Genomic DNA, 21,003 nt, shown 5'->3' on the forward strand with positions numbered 1-21,003 from the left:
CCCTTATTTATCCTTATGCTACTCTACGTACTTTTCCAGTGAAAGAACAAAATATAATTTCTTTTAAAAAGAGGCCGTAGAACAACCATTTTTACAAAATAAGAGGATGCTCAAGGACACTGTGCAATAATAAAGGAATTATTTCTATTCAGGGTGAAGGATATCTTGGAAAACGTTCAGCTTCAACTTGGAATTACTGGGGGAAAGCAATTGGTTGATCCAATTGGTTTATTCCTGAGCCAGATAATATTTAATATGATATATAGCTCCTTCTGCTGCTCTCATTTCCAGGAACACAGACCATGAGTACTACCATGAATAAAAAACAGATTAAGCATCTACTTGCTTCCTATATTAGCCTGGCAGCATGATGATGCTATTTGACATGACATTGTATGAAGCATAGTTCTATTTTAGTCAAAGCAATGAATAAAAGGCTAAGAAATACTGTGAAATTAACCCTTCTGTCACTGCAGCTGAAGGAGGAGAATGCTTTTTCCTTCAGCTACATGGGCTTGGCATTGTTCAACAAGGGGTTCTTAGTATTATTTGTGGAGTTACCTTTGAGGTCACCATTTGTAAAATGGAATGAATTGGATGTATTAATACTGGTTTTAAGTCCAGCATAATTAAAAATGGTAAATATACCCATTAATTCATGAAGGTAACTGGATGAGTCATCTGACTACAACAAACATTCCCAGAATTTTCTACCCTGGAGTGGCTTTTTGTGTTGAAGCTGTGGGTTTCCCTGAAGCAAGAATGATTTACTGATGTTTTAGATGCATGTAATCATTAAGATATAAAAAGAATTAAAATACATTCTAGGGAAAGTCCCTGTCAATAAAATTCTTACAAAATCTTCTTTAACCATATTTCTTGAAAAGGAGAAGTAATTAGAACAAACATCTGAATAAGAAAACTTGAGTTTAACACTCTATTTTTTAATTTGCTAGGCTGGGGTCTTCATACATTTCTTGTTAACTTGAGGAACAGGAGAAGTGACTAAGCTTGTTCTTGATAATGGAGGAAGAGCTAGATGTCCTGAGCCAGCATAGTTTTGCAAATTATTATCTACTTTGCTCAGTTTTGCAAAGTCCAGAAATGTTTTAAATAACATTTTCTTAAAATAAAATTTAGCGTTTATGTTGACTTGAGAAGCCAGCGGGAAGCATTCCTGACATAATAGATCACCTTCTTTATTCTTTAAAATGCCTGAAGTATATTCTAATATAATGGCAAAGATGCCAAATTAACTCTAGAATGATTCAAGATTACAGTATGGAAACTCAAGATTCAAGACCCATCTTCCACTACAAAACTCACAAGGTGAATTTCAGCCAGTCACTCTCTCTAAGTTTAAGGCAAACTACCTCATAGAGTTGCTGTGAGAGGAAAATGAAGGAAGCAAATAAAATAAACCACATCCTCCATTTCCAGTCTGGCAAAGGCTAAAAGAAAAGTAGGATTCTTTGCTACAGATAGTCCTTTAAGGCAGTTTAAGATATTTCCTTTTCCTCAAATTATTTAGGACAATCCAATGAAGAGTAATAGAAATGAATAACTACCAAAATAAAGCAACTCACATACTTTTTAGGTCACGTATTTTAGGATTTGTTGATATCAGGAAGGTTTCTAAAAATATTACTGGGTACATTGGAGAAAAACTTTGTCATGAATTTTTATTTAAACCATGCTCAGTTGGAGTAACCCAGGTTCAAGAAAAACAGAAAAGCACAAGGCCCTGGGCGTGGTTTTTCTCTCTCTCCCTAGAAGAGTTGATGAGATGTTTTATTTTGCAAAACATACAAAAGTGATGTGTGTAAGTTTCTATATTCTGTCTTATTACTACTGGTATTACAATTATAATTATTATCAAGGCAACTACTGTATTCTATACTATTACTATTGAATATACTGTACTATGGACCTATTATCTATATATTATGCCAGTGTTTCTCAACCTTGTCAACTTGAAGATGTCTGGACTTCAATTCCCAAAATTCCCCAGCCAGCATTCGCTGGCTGGGGAATTCTGGGAGTTGAAGTCCAGACATCTTCAAGTTGACAAGGTTGAGAAACACTGTATTATGCTCTATAGTATTACTAGCATGCATCAATGTTTCTTTCTTAAGCCTGTTCTGTAAGTCCCTTTTCTCTGAGATTTCCTCTTCTTTTACTGGCCAGCATGTAGGGCTGTTGCATCTTTTTTACACTGTGCTTTGTGTTGCTGGACCTGTATGCCACCCCCCACATCCCCCCTGCTTTTGAACCATTCACTTCTTCTAAAGGAAAAACAGTCCTTTCATTTGGCTGCTGTACTTGGTTTGCTGGTGGCTTCAGAGCGCATATCTCCTCCCACACCTGTGTCAAGGTTGCAGCTTTTTTTGGCAACACTGCCATGCTGATGCCGGTGGGAAGGCTCAAATAAGGGGGAAAGGAGGAAGGAAGCACAGCTTTTTTTTCAAGCAGTTTGCTTTCGCCCACACAAAGACAATAAATTCCAATATTCTTTTTAAAAGATGGTACTATAATAGCACTGGTAGTAAGAAAAACTGCATTATGCATTTTAATAAAAAGTTTTCCTATTCTTATAGAAAGTTTCCAATCCCATCTTTACAAATTGTTCTATTGTAAGGGTTGAATTGTTGATTAAATCCTAGAGGCAGAGACTTTTCATAATGTTTTTTAAGTAAAAGCAAAATAAGCCGTGATTTTGCTTTCATTTTCTTGGTGCTGTTGGTCATTATTACAGCTGCCACGGCACCTAATGGTCACTGTTATAACTGCAGTGGCAGAGAAATTCTAAATAGATTGTTAGAAAATACAATTGCATTTGGAAGGAGAAACCATCTGTTGTTGATCTCTTGGCCGTTTAAATACGGATCAGTTTCATAAAACTGTTATTTGGAGCTCAGCTCACGATTAACCAACTGGCTACACTGCTTTTAATTTTTTGTTGAAAAGAGTATAATAATAAATATAAGCAGATGGATTTTGCAGCCCTGACACATTCAAATCAGATAAGCAATAAGCAGAATCTGAACACTTAACTGCCAGTTGACAGAGGAGGTAATTATGGAACTAAATGTACCCTGCCTAGACTCCTTTACTACACTCAGTAGTAAATGAAGAAAGAAACATGACTCCTTCTCCTACATCTCTCCCCTCTTATTTTGTCACATATTTTTCAATATGGGTGCTGTTCTATGATATAAAATTAGGTGGCTAAGGGCTGAGCCCATCTTTCTCTTACAGCATCAGTATGTAGACATCCACAATTTCTCAACTCTGGCTGATAGATGGATGCAATATAAAGCCCCCCCACCTTCAAATGTTTCGGATTTTAATTTTCAGAACGCTCATGTGACCTCCTTAGAGAGCATCAAGCTGAGGAACAATGCTTTAAAATGTATGCTATATAAACGTTTAAAGTGCTAAATTATGTTGTTGATACTGCTACTGTTAAAAATTAATAATTAATCACACAACTAAAGTGTAGCCAGTACCAAATTCTGTGCCTATTTATGTTTTTCCTTTCTTCCTTCCTTCCTTCCTTCCTTCCTTCCTTCCTTCCTTCCTTCCTCCCTCCCTCCCTCCCTCCCTCCCTCCCTCCCTCCCTCCCTCCCTCCCTCCCTCTTAGATAAAGGTCTATTGTATTTTCAGTATTTATTTTATTGTCTTAAAATAGGAAACAAACGTTTTGGGATTTAAGGGGCCTCGTAAAATGAGTGTCATCATACCTGGAATGAATATGGATCATGAGAGAGTTTCCATCAGACCACGGAATGTAAGTCAATCACCATTATACCAATTACGATAAGCTAGCTCAGCCAAGTTTAAGGATGCAATTACATGTCAGCCCTGGGGGACATTGGTTTTTAATTTCCTTCTTCATAGGTGAGGAAGCAGGTATGCCCAGAATTCATTTACAAATATTTTCATAGTCCCTGAGGACAAATTCAGACAATAGGAAAAAAAAGGGATTGAATGCAGAGAATGGGCAGATGCTATTACACTACCCCAGATTCTGGCGTAATTTATAGTCTTTGCAATGGGAGAGAACAGGGTTTTTCTTTTAATGTTGTTTTAATCTGAAAAAAATGTTTCTTGAACATACAAAATTCACCCCCTCTGCTTTGCTTGGATTTGTTATTAATTAGATTTATGTTCTGTCATTCCTCCAGGAAGTGAAAGAAGCCTAATGATTTTTCCATAGTCACTCTGTGAGATAGATTGGGTTTTTCCCAAAGGTGTTTCTCAGGAGGCAACTGCTCATTCTTGTTTTTTCATTAAAGATGTTTCTCCAATAAACTTCTTCAGTTCTGACAGGATAGTGGGGGATGGAAGGATTTATATTCCTTGCAGACAAGTGGTCATTTGCATCCTTTCAGAGGGTCCATCCTTTTAGATGGTCATTGAAGCACTTGGAGGTTTATCTGTGTCCTCAGAGTCACCTGAGTAGTGCTCCTGGTTCCTGTGGTCAAAGAAAAACCAAGAAAGTCCAGTTGCATCCTGAAAAAACACCTTTGGGACAACCATGACCTAGATAACTGAAAATCGCTACAGATTGAGTTTTTAATTCCCAGTTAATGTGTTAAAATGAGCCTGGCAGGTCTTTGGAGTTTTAGTTTCCATTTGTTCCTGAACTGGTTGTTCTGAAGTTAGGGATTTGCTAACTTTGTCATAATGACCCTCCTTCAACTCAGTGGGAAAAATAGAGAGAGCCATTTACTACTACTCTGACTGCTACTAACAACAATTGTTAGCATTGTTATGTTTAAAATAAGCATTATTATGTCTAAAAAATTTGTTAAGCTAGGGAAAAGAGAGAGAAGATGAAAAATAACACTTATCATAAACTAGAAAAAATGCCAGGGGGTGATGAGACCTCTGAAAATTCATTTCTATAAATTGTATAAGCAGTTACAGGAATCAGTAGCTTCCCAAATTAGTGTACCTGAAGATCTATGAAAGATATTAGTCATTTCTATACAAATACTACTACATATGCTACTTTGTAGTTACTAGCACTAGTAAGATTGGCCACAGATCATTTGATTGGTTTATATTCATTGGATTTAGGCCTATGCATGTTGACTTTTAACATGCCATTGTCAACAGCAGGAGTTGGTTTGCTAGAAATTGTTTGCAGAGCCCTGTGTTTGGTTTCTGCAGATAGTACTAAAAGATTGCTAAAAGTTGTGTTCTGAGTACCTGCTCAGTGTCAAGGTTCATACAAGCTCTTCAGCAGACAGTACTGGGGTTACATGTTCACACAGACAATCAGTGTCCTTCTGGCAGAAATGCCGAGAATGGAGAAAAAAACAGCACAATATGTACAGCCTTTTAAAAAAAAGTTGCACGTTTTAAAAGTTGAACCAGGAGAACAATGCAAAATACAAGTTTATTCTTCCAATTCTGCCTTTTCTTTGGCTCCTGTTGCCCACCCTCCCGCCTCCACTCTTTAGGCTGGTGTGCTTTTGCTTTGTAAGCCAAAGAAAGCCTGAGGGCGTAAGTCTGTCCTTAGCATCTTCAATCTAAGTGTGAGGAGCAGGGAGAGGCTCTTCTCTCCTAGTTACACTGGTAATATAAGTGAATCGATTATGTTCAGCATTGTCTGCTGCAAGGAGTCTTTACATGTTATAGATGCTTCTACCTGATCTGAAGCACTCAACTATCCAGAGTTGTGGATAATACGCTGCAGTCATGCATACAGAAAAGGCCTTCAGAAAAGCTCTTAAAACCTGGCTATTCCAGCAGGCCTTGGGCTGTTGACCTCACTGTTGAGGTCCAGCCCCGATCAGAACGAATGCACGTGTTGTGATTTTAAATATGTCTTTTTTTATTTTTCATTATTATTATTATTTTCTTCCTCTTTTTGTAAGCCGCCCGGAGTCCTTCGGGATTAGGCGGCTAATAAATATTATTAATAAATAAATAATAAATAAATATAACAAGGCTCTCTGTTGCTAGTAGACGAGCAGTAACTAATAGATAATCTTCTGTTCTCCAGAGTAATGACTTGCTACAAGGAACTATTTATTGCTACTTGAATTCTGCACTGAAACTATGAAGGTCTTTCATGAAGAGAGCAATAGCAATAAAAATACTACTTCTTAAAATCTGAGACATTTCTATCCCCAGATCTGTAAAAGTTTTAAGGTTTCATTCTTTTCATATCTTCTAACAAGAAGGTTAAAACGGAGTTACTGGAGTAAAGCAAATACCTTCATGGGAACTATGGAAAAATATATTGACATATTCATATCTTTTTTGGGAACTATGTCATTGAAGTCATTTGCATTCTTTCAATTCTATATTTTTGCCTCAGCCCGATTATTTTTATATGTTATATTTATGCTGATAAATAAATAAAGGGAGACTAGTATAGATCTATTTCAAGCTATTTAGCTCTCATCAGCTAGCCATACCCAAGTGGGAATCGAACCTGTGCTCCATTGCCTCCCAGGCAGGGAGTTAACCATTTGAGCTACAGAGAACGACTCCTTTATCAGCCAGCCAGGGTGGGAGGTATATACTTAAAGTCACAACCCCTGGTATGCCCAAGTATATATATATACATACATACATACATACATACATACATACATACATACATACATACATACATTAGATTTTTACAACCCCTGGTAAGCCCCAATTATGGGAGGAAGCTAATTGCTTCCATCATCTGTCAATCGGCTCGTCACAAGAGTCCATCATGACAGAAACCCAACATTTTTACTGTTGCCTTTGTTATATATATATATATAACAAATATATATATATATCAGCACATATATATATATATATATATATATATATATATATATATATATATATATATATATATATATATATATATATATATATATATATTTGTGCTGATAAATAAATAAAGGGAGACTAGTATAGATCTATTTCAAGCTATTTAGCTCTCATCAGCTAAGCTCTCATCAAAGAACTTATTCTTCCAATAGAGTTGGAAGGGACTTTGGAGGTCTTCTAGTCCAACCCTTGCTTAGGCAGGAAACCCTACACCACATCAGACAAATGGTTATCCAATATCTTCTTAAAAACTCTCAGTGTTGGAGCATTCACAATTTCAGGAGGCAAATTCTAAGTTGCTTCTCTCCTTGATTAGTTTCCACCCAATGCTTCTTGTCCTGCCTTCAGGTGAATAGTTTGACTCCCTCTTCTTTGTGGCAACCCCTGAGATATTGGAACACTGCTATCATGTCTCCCCTAGTCCTTCTTTTCATTAAACTAGACATACCCAGTTCCTGCAAACATTCTTCATTTAATACTGGATCATCTGCAAGTCTGCTAAATCCATTTGCTATGCCATATAAAAGGTCCCAAATGCAACTGAAATCTTGCCCCTCTAGAATATGAACTACGACAAGATCTGGGAAGAATTTTGGCATGTCTATGATTTCCTTGGCAAGTTTTGATTTTTCTTTTCTGTGTATGTATATGCATGGCACATCTGTTTATCAAAATATACCTTTAACACTCTTCATCAAAAACTGATTCCAAACTAGCTTATACCACTTTACTATATATAAGCCTAGAATGTAACAAAGTTAATGTTTGTGTTTGTTAGTTGATCTCAAGCATGTTCCCCAATGACAAATGGAGTTAGAATAGCATGTAGGTTCTGATAATCTAAGCAGTTGATTTGGGAAGGGCATGGATTTTATTTTAGGGAGGTTTTTAACACTGGAATGGGGAAATTGGTATATATGCAAAGAGCAGAAGAGAGCTTTTGGCTAAACTGAAACTTATATCCGTGGTTCTGATAGGAACATGAAACACTCCTCTCAAGATGGCAAAACAAAAACACGGAGAGTGTCATTGAGCTGCACAACAAAACTCCAGTCTGGAATGATGATACTCAGTCTTATGTTTTAAATTTCCATGGTCGTGTAACACAGGCCTCAGTGAAAAACTTTCAAATTATTCACGACAATGATCGTAAGTATGACTTCTCTAGTTAAACTTGTTGGAACACAGATTGCTTTTCTGAAATCTAATGAGATCCTATGTACAATTATACTAAAGATATGTTAGGTTTCCTAAAACCAAAATTCATGTTGTATTTCTCTTACTGCAGTTTCCTGTTCTCAGATGTTGAGAGCATACCTGTGCAATTTGGATGGTTGACATTAATTCATTTTGATGTTTTGATAGTTTTTGGCAAGGATGAAATCTAGGGCAATCTTTTCTAATAAGAGCTCCCAACTATTTTCAGCTTAAAACACTCATCTGTGTTCTTCTGGCTACATCTACTGTATCCTCAAGGATCTTGGGTTGAGCTGGAGAAACGAAGAGTAAAATGAAATAAAATATGAATAGCTAAGGCACTGATAGCTAGATCTCAGAGTAGCACATACACAGCTTCTGATTTAATCACAATTTAATGGAGATAGCAGAAGAGGAAGAATTGGAGAAGATAACAAAATACAAAGACCTGCAGATAGAAATAGAATGACTGTGACAAAAGAAAGCAAAGGTAGCACCAATAGTATTTGGAGCATCACTTGAACACTATCAGCAGTGACAAAACAAGCGTCAGTCAATTGCAAAAGGCAGCTTTACTCAAAACAGCTTACATCATGCAACAATACCTTTAAGACCATCAAATAGCCACATCTGTCTATCCCAGATCATTGGGAAGGGCTTCATAGGTCAATAAAAATGCCAAAGCCAGTCTGAACATCTGGCTGACTGTGCTACAAACCATAGTATAATAATTATTTTTGAGAGAGGCGAAATCTTTATAACGGGGGCGTAATTTCTGGTGGGATGCATATTTTTTTAAAAAATTCCCCTCCTTAATTTAATCTATAAAGATATACTAATGCCCAAGATTATCATCATATAATGGTGATGGGGAGGGGGCGGGCAGATGGTGTGCCTTCACCATTTAAACTTGTGCCAGAAGAAACATCATCAATCTGATGAAAGCCCCCCCCAGAAATGCCTGCTTAGGAAGTAGTTCTTCTCTTCATCACTGGTTCATTCACCACATCCTAACTTTGCTCTAAGCGTTTGCTGGCAGGCTTCAGTTTTGTCCTTTCAGCAGTGGTTTCGCAAAGCACGTTGGGAGGCAGCTATTTGGAGGATCTGCCGGCTTAACAATATGGAAGCTAAAGTGCGAGGAAAAAGGGTAGCTTGCTGAGTCTTTTCCAGTCACTGCAGCTGTCTTCTGATTTTGTTCTATTCATCCCACCAGCGTTTTTGGAACCTTTTCTGTTTCCTGACTTATAAAGAATGTCATTTATAAGGACATCCGTGCCATGGGCGGAAGTGGCGGATACCACACAGCTGGGCAGCATTTCTTTCTTTCTTTAATCAGAACATTTTTAAAATCTATTTTAAAACATTCAAGGAACAAAATAAATAAACTGCAACACAAACGAAACAAAAACAAAAAAATAGTACATATGCAGACTTTACAAATTGTCATAATATTTAAAAGTCAGCATTTTATTCCTGAAATAATTTAAAGTAGACTGATATCTTAAGAAATACTTGATCACTACTAAAATTTAGATTTATAAAGAAGTCGCTATTTATTCCTAAAATATCTTGTGAACATAAATTTAAAAAAAAAATCAGGAAAAGCAATATTAATCCTAAATTCCCTACTGGTGTACCTGGTGATTAAAATATTAGCATTAAAATAGCTTTTGTTTACTATCTTGACATCAAATATTTCCCCCTTAAACATAGTCTAAGTATCTGAGCTGGCCTAGTTGCATGATTTGTAATATATGGGCAAGCCCTACTTGCTTAATTTTAGTCAAACTTCAGTTCTGAATGTGCACTTTTAATTTTGCTGTCGCTTCATATTCCCCAGAGGCTCAGTATTTCATTGCTTTCTGACGAACACTGTGTCCTAGTTCAAATTTCAGCTAATCTAAGGAGACCCATGATGGCAAACCTGTGGGACATTTGCCAGAGGTGGCACGCAGAGCCCTCTCTATGGGCACATGCGCCAGCACAAGCCTGTCTTCAGGTTTTCAGCGTGCACAAAGACCAACTAGCCAGCGTGCATGCGCACACCGGAAATCAGAAGAGCAGCTGGCTAGTACGCGCATGAGCACCAGCCAGCTGATCTTTGGGTTTCCGGTGCTCCGGTGTATGCACGTCTGCACGAAAAGTTTCGCCATCACTGAGATAGACGTCACTTCTTTTTTTCTAATTACACAGTTTGGTTTAGTAATGTCCTCATAATCTAAAACATGTTAAAAGCCAAATTGATATATATTTATGTTTCTTTATTCTTTCAGCTGACTACATAGTAATGCAGTTTGGCCGTGTGGCAGAAGATATTTTTACAATGGATTATAATTATCCTATGTGTGCAGTACAAGCCTTTGCTATTGCCCTGTCCAGTTTTGACAGCAAGCTAGCTTGTGAGTGAACAAGTTATGCCTAAACTTCACTGCAGCCAAAACCATGTGCCACTGGAAGAAGAAAACATACATTCCACTTTTTTTCTGGTGTCATCAGTGGTCACATATCCTTATGAGGCAGGTAAAATTTGTTTTCTGAAGGACCAACCTTTTTTGATGAAGAGAAAATATTTTGAAAATTCAAGACTTTTAGGAATGTTTCCCCCGCTTATTCTCTATTTTTCTGGAAGTGGCATCAGAGCTCTATAAATAGAAGACTTATCTTAATGTCCTCAGTTCTGTTATAAAGATGCACATAATTGTGGCTTAAGTGAAAACACCATTGGGATCAATGATGTCTTTTTAAAAAACCCATAAAAGCTATCACGGCACAGATCTAGTTTTGGATTTAAGACATATTCGGAGGCTATCAGCATACCTCAAGATTTCATTCACACTTTTAAGGATTTTGTGTCACCCATCTCAAACATAAGACCGTGAGAAAGATGCAAACTTTTTTCAAGAAAGAAACAAGGTAGCATTTACTCTCAAAGTCAAGACTGAAATTGATTTGTGATAGTGTTTTATGTGGGAAGGAATCTGACAAATTTTTAATCCTGATGGGGAATGGAATGGGGTGGGGGGGAATCGGAAGCACAAGTTAATATTGCACAACTCACTTGTACTCCAAGGTGTTATTTTATAGATTGTGTTTTAAGTCTCCCTTTTTGATGTCAGTTCACTCTTGTTTTTAAGAAGAGAAGTTTGATTATGTGAAGTCATCAGATGGATGGGAGAAATAATGCTGAATCATTATACCAACTAAAAATTGGGAATATTCTAAAAGAAAGGAATAATGTGCTTCAACATGTATGATGTCTCAGGTCCCATATGTGGCATGTTCTGTCCAAGAAAGTTTTCTGTCTTTTACCCTGGAGAACTGCTGCCCTTTGGATAGACATGATTGAACTAAAAGTTGAGGGGCTGACACTGAACAAAGGGTGTACGTATGCTGTAAATTAATTGAATGACATCTAATTCTTTGAATAAATCTGTCTTGATAGAGCTGCCTCTTTTAAGAAATTGTTTTAGAAGATAACTGGAACTAATAGTGAATGGCATTTGCTCTTTTTCTGCCCCAATAGAGGTAGTCCTTGACTTACAGCCATTCATTTAGTGACTGTTCGAAGATATGAAGACTTATGACCAGTCCTTGCACTTACAACATTGCAGCATCCCCACAGTCACAGTGATAAAAATGTAGGTGCTTGGCAACTGTATTTATGACAGTTGCATTGTCCCAGAGTCATGCGATTGCCATTTTCGACCTTCCCAGTTGACTTCTGACAAGCAAAATCAAAGCTGGATTTACTTAACAACTGCATGATTCACTGAACAATTGAGGTGATTTGCTTAACAACTACAGCAAGAAAGATCATAAAATAGGACACCAGCTTACTTAGCAATAGAAATTCCAATCCCAATTATGGTTGTAAATTGAGGACCACCCGTACTGAAAGTTATATGCAGAGAAAGCTTCCAAAAACAGAAATTAATTGCAATGCCTTCTTGATTTTAAACAGATGGGTTTTAATTTATTTTATTGGTGCCTTGTCCAAAAACAAAGGGACACTTCACCAGGGTACCCCTATTCAAAATAATATTGGTAGCTAAAGAGAATATTACATGGATAGCAATTTATATACCCCCAAATATACTGTCTTCACTACTGCAGAGGCTTCATTAAATTTTGGAGCACCTAATGGAGGACCTAATGGAATCACCTGGAGAGATAAAATCAGTAAAGATGAGCTCGTCTCTTCATCTCTTCAGCCAGAAGAAAATTTCTGCTGGATCAAACTATTCCTACTAATAGAGGGAGATGCTTCTATCTGTAGAAGACTTTTTCTGGATATAACTATGTATGCATGTTTGTGCCTTTTTACTAACAAATCATTATATTTCAGAACGCAAGCTTTGGCTTATCTCATTTTCTTGGGATTATTTTTTTTTGAAACATTAAGTGTACTAAAAATTTGAAATCAGAATCAGCTTTCAAGGGGATCTGAACATTTAGTATTAGTTTCATGGTTGTTTCTCACAAAATGATATTGAATGTGACTGGTATACATAGAATATGTAACAAGACTCAGCAGTGCCAGATTTGAGGGGGGACGTACATTTTTGGTTACATTTTCACTAGATTCTACAAGGGCTGTTGGGTTAATTGTAGCAGGTTTACCTTTCTGTGACTTACTAAGGACAATGTGCATCCAGTGCTGATTACAATTTTGCTGATGCTTACATCAGCACAGAAATGCAGGTGGTTGGTCTGTGAATCTTCTTTTGTTTTAGATAATTAACATTCCTCTTGTAGTAGGTGAACACTTCTATGCAAAATTGCAATCTGTTTGGTACCCTTTGAAATTGCCATTCTCCCAAGTCAAAGAACATTGATGACAAAGATGAAGTGATCACTCTGTCAGTTGGAGAAAAACCTAAAAGAAAGCGAATTCATCTAGCAGCATTTTTTGTATAATAACACACTTTGTGATGAAAAGACATGTAAGTCAGAGAGTTGAGTAGTTACAAATTAGGGAATACATAAAGATCCGTCCCCAGATTTTGCAGCAATCTTTTCCTTAGGTATATTAATAAGTCTTCTCAAAATTAGATTTATTTAAACTAAGGCTGCCATTTGGACAACTTATTTGAGGATAAGCCCCCTTGCAGTTAATATCACTTGCTCAGAATACTGTGTTAGAATTGCCCCTTAGGAAGTATATTTGCAGCTGTGGCCTCAAATTTTTTGACTTGGTCATAAAAAGTAGTCTTGTCAGTACAAATATATTAGCATATGTTTCACATTTAAATTCTTTGAAATCATACAGACTTCCTCTAGGTAAGATTTAGTCATATTTATCTGAATGGGTCAATTTTAAACCTGATGAAGCCTAGATCTAATTTGTTGTATGATATGAAATTCAGTTGTTTGGCTTATATTCATCCAAGATTGAAAAGGGTTCACAAGGAGGAATGCTTGTCTCTAATCTGTTATATTTTTCTCTTGGTGAATCCTTGCAAATTGAGATAAGGAACTTTTAGTGGATAAGATTTCAAGGTATTGCTACTTTTGTTGTTGTTGTTGCTTTGATTGGACACTTTTGGAAAGAAAATGGCCTCAATGATCCTACTTACCCATTATTGGTAATGGATACACTTTCCCTTGAGCCAGTCTATCTGCAGTGATCTAGATTTTGGGTGAGGGGAGCTGCAATCTTGTGATTGTTAACTACGTATTTTGTTCTCAGTTTTTATGATCCTGAAGAAGCATTGCAATGGTGACATCATTTGGGGAGCAGGTTGGATGGTTTTCAGAGAATTGGAAAGTTATTTTGGGACAGGGTAGGAAAGTTTAGCATATTTCATAGAGGTGATCCTAGAGGTGAGTTAAGCAATAGTAGAAATAATGTTCTCAGTACCCAAATACAGATACAGATACATATGTGTGTAGAGCAGTCTACTTACTGCTGTTACTACTTTGGCTAAAAAAATGTCAGAAGCAAGCTCCGCAATCTTTACTTTCTGATTTGTACCTTGAAACAATTTGGATTAAACTTAAAGAAATGCATTTCCTTCCCAAATAATAAGAAAACTCACATTGAGAATGGAAAACTTTCTTCTATACTTTTCAGACTCTCTATGTACTTCATTGTGTCAATCATTAGACAATCTTAAAACAATGCTGATGATGTTTGGGGGGCAAGACAAGCAAGGAGGCAGAGTAACATAAGGATCTAAAGGGAGAAAAGGACAAAGGATGAAATGAGCATCTCAATTGAGGACACAAACTGCCATTTTTTTTACATGTTTTGTATATGCATGTATGGAATGGATGGAGGTTGTGTTGTGGCTTTGTGAAAGTTGTTTGTGACATTCTGACAAAAAACTCAGATTCCTTGGGCCACCTATTTAGGGCAACTAGGAATAAAAGCATGCATGGTATAAAAAGTGGATGGGATGGAAATGGAATGTCCCCACCCACCCCACTACCCCCTGGCAGTTAAGGTCAGGCCACTTCATTGATTGGTCTTAAATTCAGCACAGCAAATACTTCTTTAAGCAACATATGGACTTATATGCAACAAATTTTACCCTGATAGGTTGCAGTGCAGAACATTGACTAATATGATTTTAAAACATTGACTAAATGTTAATGGTATGCAATTCATCAGTCAACTAATGGCTTGGTAGAATATCCATCTGTGACCCACTTGTGAACTTTGAAACTGGATCTTAGTATTCTTAATCAATAAAGGAGAATATTTAATATATATTAATATTTATTACTCTCCTTTATTGAATCTTAGTCATTTTGCAAAGTGAGATATTGGATTAGAAGGACCCTGAATCTGAGCCAGCCAAGTTTGCTTATATTCCCTTAAAAACATTTCTAGAGCTTTCAGAGCAGATTCTTTTTTCTTATCATGAAGTGCATTAGTTGGATGATCACTCCACACAAGACCAAGACAACTAGGGTAGATAATTTTGATTGCTATATACTCCAGAGATAGACATTTCTGGAAATCATTCTCTATTATGAAAAGCCTCCCATTAATAAAGCTTTATGGGCTTTATGAGTATATGAGTATATGGATTCTGATTGTCCTACCCATGAGCTCTATTAATGAGCCCTCCTCCTATTTGTGAGGCTTTCCATGAAACTAAGAACAATATGTGTAAAAATTCAAAGCAGTTTCTTTATTGTGTGTTCTCCAGGGTGGATAAAAATAGATGATTAAAAAAATAATAAAAAAATCAGATATTTTAAATTTTAAATTGGATTTTTCAAAATTTAAATCAGATTGTAACATGAGGCTGTATATTCTGCAATGTTTACATTTTTTAGTAAACTCATTCAATGAATCCAAATTCTGCAAACTGAGATAACATGCACTGCATTGATGCATTCACACAATTTCACAGTAATCATGAGATAAATCATAAAACAAAGTTCCTTTATCCCATTGTTTTGCAAATCTATGTACACTACAAACTGTTGATTGTTTGAAGAGAAATGCATCTGTACCACCAGGTTCTAAGTGTGAAGAAGAAGGACAAGCAGTAAAAATGAAAGTGAAACCTTCTAAGTAGCTTATAAATTAATTATAATATTAAAGAGCACCTATCATTTCAGATCCATCATGTCAGTGCCTGTTAGCGGGCATCCACTCACCTTCTGTCTGCCATGCCCCTCACCTTGTTGTCTCATTGCCGCATCACCAGCCATCCTATTAAAGTGAATGGGACTGTTGGAGAGTCAGTAACGGGTCAAAGTAACAGCCGCTGCGGGACAGAAATGATAGTTTCTAAAGAGCCAAGGTGGCGCAGTGGTTAAATGCAGCACTGCAGGCTACTGCTAGATCAGCAGGTCAGCGGTTCAAATCTCACCGGCTCAGGGTTGACTCAGCCTTCCATCCTTCCGAGGTGGGTAAAATGAGGACCCAGATTGTTGGGGGCAATATGCTGACTCTCTGTAAACCGCTTAGAGAGGCCTGAAAGGCCTATGAAGCGGTATATAAGTCTACTGCTATTGCTACTGCTATAGTTGCTCTTTAAAAATTATGATTTAAATCAAGTTGATTTAAATCAAGCCTTTTTACTACTGATTTAAATTGTGATTTAAATCGACTTGGTTTAAATCAAATCCACCCTAATGTTCTCCCATAGACAAAATCTTGTTGGATCAAAGCAGACTCTGCATAACTATCTGATAAATGCTGAGAAGAAATTGGGGAGGATTCCTCCTGTGTAATTTCTGCATAGCAAAGTTTCAAGGTTGATGCTTCTCTTTACTTCTCCCTCTTGTAACTCAGCTCCAGATTCCACCACAATTAAGGTGGTTCCATCTGCTACAATGTACTAGAAGTTATGTTGTCTAAAAATATCTATATCTTTATAAAAGTTCTGAAATAAAAACACCTAAATAGTCCCAATACAATAATGTCCATATTGTATTCAGCAATCAAAATAATGGTTTCTGTTTGAAGTGTAGTACCTTCTTAGGTAGAAAACATCAATGTTGATTACTTTCCCAATATTTTGCTTCACTTCATGAAAAGGCTACATTTTCATCCTCATCAAAAGTCTTTGAGAAATTTCCAAGTCGAGGTCAGTAACCAAATTTGACCTGAGGTTTTGGAAGTCTAGTGAAAAATACTGTAGGATATCAGTAATATTTTTAAAAACTTCTTTAATGTCAATAGGGAAAACAGAGTTAAGCAAGAAGACACAAATATTTTTGGATGCTCAGAATTTACCTACATGAATGTGTAAATATTTCTACCTGGTTTTGTAATTTTATTTTCCTTGGCACTAACTTTAGGAATTCAAGGAGTTTCTATAAGTGTTTCAGTTTTTGCCTACTTTTATTACTGAAAAATGAAAAATGAAATGGATGTTTGCTCCATAATGTTAGAAGCGCTTTTGTTAAGGAATTAGGTTTAGTCACAGCAAAAAGCAGTAAATAAAACATAAAATGTAATTTCACCTCTTCTCCACACTGTTCAAACTCTGCCAAAGTTCCATATATTATGTAGAACTGGAATAAAGCACATCAAGAAAGTTAGCCAGAAATGCTCGATACTTTTTTGAGTCAGGATAATTTGTTATCTTTGCTTAGCTCTCTTTGTAGACATATAATATTCCAACTGCAGAAATACCAAGGTGTTTGTGTAAATGTCAGGATATGAAAGATTAAGAAGGCGTAGCGCTGCAGTACTATCAGAATGAAAATGAAAAGCAAATAAATTAAAACCAGCTTGTAAAACACATGAGAAATTATATTTCATTTTCCCTTTCTTATAGCGTTCTAATAATTATTGTTTAATAAAGTTTATGCTGCAACTTGTTCATAACTTTTTCTTGAACCCTGAGACTGCCATTCTAGCCACAGAGAAAAACCTAAAGAATACTCTTAGTATTCTCTTAGTTCCGATAAAATATTCATACAACTGCATTGGCACTCTAGTTCTGCTTTGACAGGTAGATCTATCCCAGAGAACAAGATAGTATGTCTTGTTCCAAATACCGTTTCCAAAGAAAAAAGTCAAAGTTCAGATTGGTACTTACCAAAAGAAATATTCCCAATACGCTTCTCTGCTTGTTTTTTAAGTGGTAAGCCTCTCTAGTGCAACGTGGTTTAAACCTCAACAGAAGCCAGAGATTTGGTTTAAACATCACTTAAAACCCAAAGTGAACAAAAGATATCATGGTTTAGTGCTATTAATTGACTCCAGTGCTGTAGGACCTGGCATGCCAGAGAAGATCCTAGTCAACTAACATACCCCTGATGTCAGCTGAACTTCTGCTCAAAGCACTCATATTTCGAAACTAAAGATAGCTGATGCCATTTTTTTCCTTACAACATTTCTCTTTATTATTTTTGTTTTTCTTTTAAAGGATTTTTTTAAAAAAACTCTCTTTTTTAATATTTTCATTTCAGACTTGGCTTTAGTGTAAAGCTTATTTTATGTATGTATCTGTGTATGTATGTGTATGTGTGTATGTGTGTATATACATATATACACATATATATATATATATAATGTATATACACAGTATATGCGTATGTATGTATGTATATATTCTTTTCCATTTTTTGTTTTTGTTTTGTTTTACTTAATAAGAAAAATTGTGATAACTGATCACGTTATGTTAGGAAATATGAAAAAATCCCATTCTCTTGGGCAAATTATGGCAGCTCCATGGAATGCAAGTTTATTCCTTTTTCTTTCTCTCTCCCCCTCTCTTATTCTAATCTCTCCTTCAGTTTCTCTTGGGTTTCACTTTCCACAATCCTCATTAGACAAGGCATTGGCTGTTCTGGAAAATGAGAGGTGGCGTTTACATGTGTAGGTGTACATATAGATACTATCCTTTAATTGGAGTTATTAATTGAGAAAAACCCATTGCAGCTACTTTTATTGGTTAATCATTGCAACCACTTTATTATTTTTAACACATACATTATCCTGTAAAGATAACAACACAAGCTATGTGCCTCTGTGTATATCTCTGACACAAGGTTTTCCTCTATTCTATTCTACTGCTTTCCAGATTTTGGCATAGAGACTTTGTTATTCACAGATAGTTGGGTTGAAGGCATTTTGAGAATTGTAGTTCAACATATTTGGGTGAGGTTCATCTTGGCTGTTATAAATTCACCCAGAACAATTTTCTTAGTTACACAACATTTTCCTTCTTATGACATTTTCTAAAAATGTTAATGCAGTTCTTCACTGGAGGGATATTTGCCCTGAATAAATCCCTGAATTTTAACCGAGCCAAAATCAAACTTTGTATATGTCAATGTTAACATCATGTTAGGAATAAAATGGGTTCATGTAAAATAACATGATCTCTGACCATTTTGAGTGGGTCTGATTTGGTTTGGAATCTAACATTACATAGAGGACCACAGAATGTTATCCCTGAATTATAGTATATTTCAAAAGTAACATGAACATTCCTAGTAATGTCCTTGTTTGGCATTGTGGCTGCTTTAGACTTTCATTGATTTGTCCCCCCAAAAAGGAAAAAATCAAGCACTGTTTGCTTTGAAACCCATTACTAGTGCATCAACAACTATCTATCATTGTAAATATCTCCTGGTACTTTGCATATATGAAGAGCAAAGTATTATTCAGTGCACAAGTGGCTTGCAGATACTATAGCACCTGATGGAAACACTTTAAAGCAGTTGCATCAGAGGTGGGTTGCTGCGGGTTCAGTTCCCGATGCATGCACAGAAGTGTTGCACATGCAAGTGTACAAGCGAACCAGTAGTAAACCGGTTAGCAACCCACCACTGAGTTGCATCATTTTCTGGGCTCATCCCACTGTCTCTCATAACCAGTGCACAAAACTAGAAAAGACATGTTGAAATGGTACAAATGCACCAGATTATGTTTGCCCTGTTGCATAGCTCAAAAATCTATATTTTGGATCTAAGCGATTAAGGCACCCGCTAGACACCAGGAGACTTGAGTTCTAGTCTTGCCTTAGGCATGAAAAGCCAGCTGGCTGACTTTGGGCCAATCACTCTTTCTCAGCCCAGCTCACCTGACAGGGTGCTGTGGGAAAAATAGGAGGAGGAAGGAATAGTTGTATGTTCACTGCCTTGATTTATTTAACAAGCTCTACTTGTTACATAGTTTTTGAGCTGTTTGTTTTATTAAGTGGATTCCTTATCGTATGGGGGCTTCAACTGATAAAACATAAAAAGAGAGATTGGATAGCAATTTGGTATTACCGTCTTTTAAGTATGAAATTTTGGGAGGTCATGACCTTCAGATGTAGCCTATAGCACAGATGGCTAGACTCCTGTAAAATTTCCTTGAGACTAATTGTTAAAAGCTGGATCTAGTAAAGAGTAGGTTGAAGCAGTTATTCTTTTATTCTGCCATCCTTTATCTCTTATCTCTCCTCCCAATATATTACTTTCACTCTTGCTAGAAAGCTGCTAGAAGAGGACAAAATCATCGCGATCTTCGTGAATCATGATCTCTCACCTATGTGGCCAATTTGTATATAGGGATTTTTAAAATAAGGACTAGGATCAAATGTTGCCCATTCTGGTATATAAATCCATGAAATGGTCAAGAAATAGTAGCAGATTAATAAGGGTGGTTTTCAGTTGTCACATAAACTGGAAATTATTACAAATTCCTACAGAATTTTCAAAGTGCCCTTAGGAAACAAAATTCTGCCCTCAAAATTTGCAGAAGAAATCAACAAACGTGCTTTGAAGGACGTCCCGTTTTCTCTCAATTCTGGTTCCCCACCTTCCACTCTCATGCACTTATTCATTGTATATCTAGTTATCAATGAAGAACTGCACTTCCATTAGACTGTTAGATTTCCATTCCGTCTTTTCTCCAGGAGCTCCTTTGGGTGCAATGCCCCCCTCCCCAGTTTTTCTCATAACAATATCTCTACAAGGTGGATGAGGTTGAGAGGGCCAAATGGCCCTGGTAGCTGAGTACCTGAAAAAGTCTTGAATCCATATCTTGCCAACTGATATCTAATAATGTAAAACCACAACATTATGTTATGCAACTAATTAAGGCAAAAGTAATGGGAGAAGCAAGGTAAATTAACAGCTTTGGCCAATTGACTATTATGTGTAATATAAAGTTGGCCATTCGCTTGGTGCCTGAGTTCTAAGGAATAAATCATTGTCTTGCACATTGGCAAAGAACAGCATAGGGAAACTTATGAAAAATCCAAACTTTTTTTTTTATACATGGTAACAAGTAACAGGAAGAACAAATTAAAAATGTAGTTTTCCTGGGCTATTGTATTAATGTTTTACAAACCAAGGGAAAGCACATGAAGTACTTCCCCCCCCCCCCACCAAAAAAAGGTGCTTCAAAATTGTAATTTCAGCAGATGCTGCCCAACTCTGTTTATGGAGCTTAATTTAAGAAGGCTGTCATCCTACTACTCTTATTTTCAAAGGATGATTTCTTGGTCTTACATCAGAAGAGACATGTCTTTGATTTCCCCGTGCAAAAAGGAAAAAGAGAAACCAATT

At 36.5% G+C, this 21,003-nt stretch overlaps 1 protein-coding gene across 4 annotated transcripts in view; it reads left to right on the plus strand.

Annotated features, from left to right (window-relative positions):
- The window catches only part of TUB (TUB bipartite transcription factor), a 127,665-nt gene extending 116,194 nt beyond the window's left edge, over nucleotides 1-11,471 (plus strand). For all 4 annotated transcript variants that reach the window (XM_014064451.2, XM_014064452.2, XM_014064454.2 and 1 more), the window contains 3 exons: nucleotides 3,692-3,790; nucleotides 7,809-7,980; nucleotides 10,302-11,471. In XM_014064451.2, the coding sequence (XP_013919926.1) occupies nucleotides 3,692-3,790; nucleotides 7,809-7,980; nucleotides 10,302-10,435 (405 nt within the window). In that variant the 3' untranslated portion in view covers nucleotides 10,436-11,471. The remainder of the gene's footprint in view (nucleotides 1-3,691; nucleotides 3,791-7,808; nucleotides 7,981-10,301) is intronic.
- Nucleotides 11,472-21,003: the final 9,532 nt, after the last annotated feature.

This window comes from Thamnophis sirtalis, unplaced genomic scaffold (genome assembly GCF_051295495.1).
Source record: "Thamnophis sirtalis isolate CommonGarterSnake01/CBP01778 unplaced genomic scaffold, rThaSir2_p1.2 scaffold_1, whole genome shotgun sequence".
Taxonomy (NCBI): domain Eukaryota; kingdom Metazoa; phylum Chordata; class Lepidosauria; order Squamata; family Natricidae; genus Thamnophis; species Thamnophis sirtalis.